Raw genomic sequence first — 6,935 nt, forward strand, 5'->3', positions numbered from 1 at the left:
CCCTCTTGGCTCGTAGGTTAATTTTATTAATGGAAGCGTACAATTTACCAGGTTAATCCACTGTTTAATTGTGGGGGGTTTGGGTTGGATCGAATGCATAATGATAACTTTTCTTTTCTTGGGAGTACCCAGCAATTTCTCTTGTAGCTGGGGAAGGGATGGAAAGACTCCTTGTTCCAGTAAGTCACTTAGAGTTCTGATTTGTAACTTGGGCCAATAAATAAAATCTGGGATATTACGGAAGTGTGTGAGTTGCCCCAACGAGGGGTATATGGCAAAATCAGAAATGGGGAGATTTTGTACATCCGCAGGGCAATTTGCCAGGCCATATATGGCGTTCAAAGGACAGGAGGCAGTGGGTTTGAATCCTTCAGTTTACGCATAGGACAGTGGTTTAAGGACTCCTAATAATAATGTGTGTAGAAGCATATTAGGATTTTCAGGGTTTGGATTAAACCACTCTTGAATGTGGGACAGTTGGGCCACTATGTAGTACATCCATAGATCAGGAAGACAAAGACCCCCACATGATTTAGGAGCTGTAAGAGATTTCCAAGAGATTCTAGGCTGTTTCCCAGCCCATATGAAGGTTAATAGCACCGTGTTGATCTTTCTAAAAAACTCTTTGGATATAGCTGTTGTGGCGTTTCTGAAGTAGTACAGAAACTTTGGGAGATAAATCATTTTAAAAATGTTGATCCTTCCCCACATGGTGAGTGGAAGTTTCTGCCACTGTGTGATTGCTGTGAATTTCGCCAATAGTGGAGATAGGTTAAGATCTCAAAACTCTGATTAATTTGGGGATATTTGGATTCCCAGATATTTTATTTTGGATACCCATTTAAGGTTGGTATCTGTTGTTCGCTGCTGAGAGGGAATACTGTCAATTGGCATTATAAGGGACTTGTCCCAGTTGATCTTTAGACCAAAATATCTACCAAAGTCTTGAATAATATCCAATGCTGCTTGAAGTGATGGGCTGGGATCCGCCAAAATCAGGAATATATCGTCCGCATACAAAGCTATACGCTCTTCACTAGTTTTGTAGCAGACCATGGATTGTGTTTACCTTACGTATCGCTATCGCAAGGGGTTCTATCGCTACAGCCAATAGCAGGGGGGATAGCGGGCAGCCCTGCCGAGTGCCCAGTGTTGGACTGGCCCACAGGGATACCAGGAAAACTCCCGGTGAGCCCAGGTGTCAGTGGGCCCTCCTGCTTCAAAACATTTGGCCTATTTCATGGTTATTCCCTATTTCTATGAGAACAAAGAGACTAAATAGGTTGAATAATAGATTATAGTATGTAAAGAAAAGAGACTTGGAGAATAGAGGTTAAGTCAGCAGAAGAATTATAATAGTACTGAGAGTGGGCCCCTGATCTAAGGTCTTTTGGTGGGCCCCATGTCTAAGATTTTTGGGTGGGCCCCTGGTGTCCCAGTCCAACACTACGAGTGCCTCGATGTAATTTGAAGGGTTTAGAAATGTTATTATTGATGCAAACTTGTGCGGTGGGTTCTGCATATAGCAGTTGTATCCAAGATATAAATTTAGGTCCAAATCCGAAGGCCTTGAGAGTCTCCCATAGATAGGGCCATTCTACGGTGTCAAAGGCTTTGGCGGAGTCTAAAGACACTATCACCCTTGAGCCTGTGTTGTCATGTTCAATTGGTAAGTTTGTATATAACCTACGTAGATTGATGGCAGTGGACTTATTTGGCATAAAGCCTGACTGATCAGGATGTATTATTGTCTTGTGGCGAGCACTTTGGCCAGTAATTTTGCATCAGTGTTGATCAACGAGATCGGACGATAAGAGTCACATAAATCCGGGTTTTTGCCTGTTTTATGAATTAGTATTATAAGAGCCAAACATAGGGAGGGTGGAAGTCTACCTTTTCCAACACCAGATTCAGCATCTGTAAATAATTTGGGTTCAAGTCTGACGCCACTTGCTTGTACCACTCAGCTGGTAGCCTGTCTGGGCCAGGAGTTTTGTTACTGGGAAAAGACTGGAGCGCCTCAGCTATTTCCTTTGCCGTGATGGGATTATCCAAATAATTTCTTTGTTGCTGATCCAGTTGAGAACAATTAAGTTCTTCTAGGTAACTGCTTATATTTTCTTGTGGGCAATGTATTTGTCACTCGTACAGTTTGGCATAGAGGTTTCTAAAGACAGTAATAATTTCATTGGGGGATGTAGTTATGTCTCCTGTATTGAGCCTTACTCTGGGAATTAACGTGTTGGGTGCTGTGATTCTGGATAGGTAGGCCAAAGTTTTCCCCCCTTTCTCCCCTTGGTCAAACAATTTTTCGGAGGTGTAAAGCATTTTCTTTCTTGTAAGAGAGGTATTGGCTAGTTCTAAGGCCTGTTGCGCCTTGCATAGCTGACCATGATTACTATCTGTGGGGTCATCCACAAAATCAGATTCCGCTATGTGTAAATTGACCGCAGCCTCGGCCACTAACTGTTTGTTGGTGTTTCTTGCAATTGCTATGGCCCTGGAGATTGAGCCACGGGCCACTGCCTTAGAGACGTCCCAGCATATTTCAGGTGAAGCTGTGTTTGTATTAGACTGCCAGTACTCTTTGTATTCTTGTGTGGTAGTTTCTGGAACTTGATTATTTCTCAGCCACAACGTACTAAAGGTGGCCATACACGGAGAGATCCGCTTGTTTGGCGATGTGGTGGGCAAGGTGGGCAATATCGGGCTGATCCGATCATGGGCCCTAGGGCCCAACAATCGGATCCTAACGAATAGTAATGTACGGTAATCCGACGGGATTTTTCATCCCATCCGATCGAGATCTGGCCAACTTTCGTCCAGATCTCGATCGGGGAAGCCCGTTGGGGGGCCCCATACACGGCCCAATAAGCTGCCGACACGGTCGGTCGGCAGCTTTTATCGGCCTGTGTATGGCCACCTTAAGTCTCCACAACCTGTCAGATGTAACAGAACCAAACTGCAGCTTTACCAGTAAGGGGGAGTGGTCTGAAAAGGCTCTTGGAAGGTATTTGACTTCTGAAACTAAGGGTAGAAAATCCGGGGATGCTAATGCCAAGTCTATGCGGTATAGAGTCTTGTGTGTGGCAGAATGGCAGGAGAATTGCTTACCATCTGGATTTTTCCACCTCCAATTATCCTTTAGACCCATGGAGTTAGGCCATTGCGCAAGTGGAGTGAGGGTGGTTGACTGAGTTGATAGTCTATCTAGCTGGGGGTCAAGTGTAGAGTTGAAGTTGCCCAATATGCAAACTGGAGCTGGAGGGAGATCTATAATCTTTGTAAACATGGTTTCAATACATATTTGCCATACATATCTATATGAATTTTCAACAGTTCAAACATAACATGCTTCCTGACTAAAACAGCCACCCCACGAGCATGCAAGGAAAATGTAGCATGATAATGATGAGCCACCCAAACTTTTTTAAGGGCAAGTATTTGGACATTTTTACAGACATAAAATGATGGCAGTGGGTGCTGTGGAGTAGTCACTATTGTGATGCACCCATAAGCCTCAGTTACATGATCTCCTATGATAACAACTGGGGGAGCCCAAGTTTGTTTACGGGGTTTTGCCACATTGTGCCTGTCATGAAATGCTGGGGGTCGCACACTGTGAATATCATGAAATGCTGGGGGTCGCACACTGTGAATATCATGAAATGCTGGGGGTCGCACACTGTGAATATCATGAAATGCTGGGGGTCGCACACTGTGAATATCAGGAAATGCTGGGGGTCGCACACTGTGAATATCATGAAATGCTGGGGGTCGCACACTGTGAATATCATGAAATGCTGGGGGTCGCACACTGTGAATATAGTGAAATGCTGGGGGTCGCACACTGTAAATATCATGAAATGCTGGGGGTCGCACACTGTGAATATCATGAAATGCTGGGGGTTGCACACTGTGAATATCATGAAATGCTGGGGGTCGCACACTGTGAATATCATGAAATGCTGGGGGTCGCACACTGTGAATATCATGAAATGCTGGGGGTCGCACACTGTGAATATCATGAAATGCTCGGGGTCGCACACTGTAAATATCATGAAATGCTGGGGGTCGCACACTGTAAATATCATGAAATGCTGGGGGTCGCACACTGTGAATATCATGAAATGCTGGGGGTCGCACACTGTGAATATCATGAAATGCTCGGGGTCGCACACTGTAAATATCATGAAATGCTGGGGGTCGCACACTGTAAATATCATGAAATGTTCGGGGTCGCACACTGTAAATATCATGAAATGCTGGGGGTCGCACACTGTAAATATCATGAAATGCTGGGGGTCGCACACTGTGAATATCATGAAATGCTGGGGGTCGCACACTGTGAATATCATGAAATGCTGGGGGTCGCACACTGTGAATATCAAGATCAGAGGGTAAAGACTGTTATATCAGCAAAGAGAGGATCAACGAATGACATGTTGCACTAGCAGGTACACACATTTTTGTATAAATGCAAGAAAATCCCTTTTAAATAATGGGCATTTTGAACTGAAACTGAAGAGAAAAGGCTGGAATTTCCCTTTGCTGCTGTTTCCTCGTAGCTGTTACTGTGCCTCCTTTAAGACAATAAGTTCTTTGTATTTACATTTCAGGCTGTTTCCTTGCTGTTCCTTTCATTGGTTTTACATTCTTATGCCCAGGTTGCTAATTTAGCAAAAGTATATTGAGTTTTTCAGAAACAGGAAAAAAGTGGGATTTTTTTTCATGATGCAGTAATTAGGAAGTTGGTCAATACTGTGCTATTTGCACCCTAAGGGCAATAGCGCACACAAAAATTCACCCCATTATGCAATTCTGTACAATTAATTGAAAGGAATGTTTTATATACGATGATCTAAATAGGCAATTGTCTGATTTTCCTCAGACAATTACAGTTATAATTCTGCTACTCTGTGAGTTACTGACTTATTCTAGTACCTACAGGTCAGCCTATGAACAGACTGCTAGTATAAAGGAGTATAAAGGTACATTGACTGTGCAGTGTATAGGGCCATTTTTCCATTCGGCCTGAACAAATGGAGCAGCGATAGTAGGGCTTATTTACACAGCAAATCCAGTGCTGCATTTTTTCCACAGAATTCTAACTACATTGTTAGTCCCCACTAAATAAAGTGCATCGCAACTTTGCCAAAAGTGGGCGCAAAGGAATGTCATTAGTAAACCATGTGCAAATTGCGGTACACATGCTTCTTACTATTTTTTTTTCTCCCTCTCAGTTCCAGCATGTGGTATCAATAATGACATTAGCATCCAGTTCACTGGTCAGTCAGTTGCATGTGAAGATACAAGCCGTTAAGGCAACCCTGGAATTACTAACAGGTGAAGGCTGGTGATTCTTTCAGGGCTTTTTTGCATCCATAAGGCCAAGCACTTTGCAATTCATAATCAGGTTGAACATGGTTAAAGGCTCATAACTCTATATGCCAAGGAGCATGTATAGGCACTAATGGTGCATCAGATTACGTGGGTGGGTAACAGGCCTAACCCTTCCCCATTGGTTACATAACCAATCCCCTGTATCAATCCCTGCAGAGACATTGGTCCTGCCCCTGTGCAGAGTTAAAATCATTAGGAAACTTTGGGCCAGGTTGGGGCTGGGTTGTAAGAGGCTGGGTTCTGTAAGGTTGGTGATGGGTTGATGAGAAGCTTGGTTGGCAGAGTGATTGGGGCTGGGAAAGGCTAGGTTGTGAAAGGCTGGGGCTGGGTTGAGAGGGGTTGGTGCTGGGTTGGGAAAGGTTGTGTCTGGGAGATGTTGGGGCTGAGTGGGAGAGGTTGGGGCTGGGTTGTGAGGGGTGGAGGCTAAGTTGGGAAAAGTTGGGGCTGGGTTGGGAAAGACTAGGTTGCAAAACGTAGGGGCTGGATTGAGAGGAGTTGGTGCTGGGTTGGGAAAGGTTGTGGCTGAGAGATGTTGGGGCTGAGTGGGAGAGGTTGGGGCTGGGTTGTGAGGGGTGGAGGCTAGGTTGGGAAAAGTTGGGGCTGGGTTTGGAAAGACTAGGTTGCAAAAGGTTGGGGCTGGGAGATGTTGGGGCTGAGTGGGAGATGTTGAGGCTGGGTCCTGAGGGGTTGAGGCTGGGTTGTGAAGGGTTGAGGCTGGGTTGTGAAGGGTTGAGGCTGGATTTTGAGAGGTTAGAGCTGGGTTCATAGAGTCGAGGTTGGGGCTAGGTTGGGAGAGTCTAGGTTGTGAGAGGTTGGGGCTGGGTTGTGAGGGGTTAGGGCTGGGAGATGTTAGGGCTGGGTGGGAGAGGTTAGGGCTGGTTTGGGAGAAATTGGGGCTGGGTGGACGAGGTTGGGATTGGGTTGGGAGAGGCTGGTTTGTGAGAGGTTTGGGGCTGTATTGGAAGAGGTTAGTGTTGGATTGGAAGAGGTTGGGGCTGGGTTAGGACTAGGTTGTGTGGGGTTGAAGTGGGCTTGATCATCAGTTTATCAACCTTTGCATCACTTATAGGCAACAACTACCTTTGTGAATTGATTTGCACTGCCCGTGAGTGCTCCATTTTAGCTCTTATCAGTTGCATTGGTAATGTACACTATTATCTCTTATATTGCCACTGATCAAAATGACTGTGCAATGGTATATTAGAAATGCCACTTCGTTCCTCTAACACTGGACATACATGGAAATAACATGCTGCCTGTTTAGTTAGGCATTCCGTTTTATTCACTGGATATTGTGCATATCTATTCAGCATATAGATCTGGTTTGCAATCGGTGAGGTCTGTCAACTCCAACACAAAAACCACATACATTGTGTGTGTATATATACACTTTAGTGGATGGAAGCCTAAAGCAACACACCAACACCATGTAGGAGCATCATTTACATCAGGCTTGTCCAACTGGCCTGCGGGCTGTTCTGTTGCCCCCCACAAAATGTGTCTGTTTACCATATGTGACCTTTAAAAGGTAT

General features: G+C 44.8%; 1 protein-coding gene across 1 annotated transcript; it reads right to left on the reverse strand.

Annotated features, from left to right (window-relative positions):
- Window positions 1–3,524: 3,524 nt before the first annotated feature.
- On the reverse strand, window positions 3,525–6,521 carry LOC121400521 (early nodulin-75-like). Its single transcript, XM_041583747.1, has 3 exons — window positions 6,484–6,521; window positions 3,619–4,378; window positions 3,525–3,536 (listed from the first exon to the last, which is right to left on the reverse strand). The coding sequence occupies exons 1-3, from the start codon at window positions 6,519–6,521 to the stop codon at window positions 3,525–3,527; spliced, it is 810 nt and encodes a 269-aa protein (XP_041439681.1).
- Between the last annotated feature and the right edge of the window lie 414 nt (window positions 6,522–6,935).

The sequence above is a fragment of the Xenopus laevis genome, chromosome 1L (genome assembly GCF_017654675.1).
Source record: "Xenopus laevis strain J_2021 chromosome 1L, Xenopus_laevis_v10.1, whole genome shotgun sequence".
Lineage (NCBI taxonomy): Eukaryota > Metazoa > Chordata > Amphibia > Anura > Pipidae > Xenopus > Xenopus laevis.

What these genes read in the sequence shown, in the direction of transcription:
- LOC121400521 (XM_041583747.1), bottom strand. Translation starts at nt 6,521, where the DNA reads ATGGAGCACTCACGGGCAGTGCAAATCAATTCACAAAG. An exon ending in GTGCAAATCAATTCACAAAG is followed by an intron (nt 4,379 to 6,483) that starts GTAGTTGTTGCC and finishes TGATATTCACAG; the next exon opens with TGTGCGACCCCCAGCATTTC.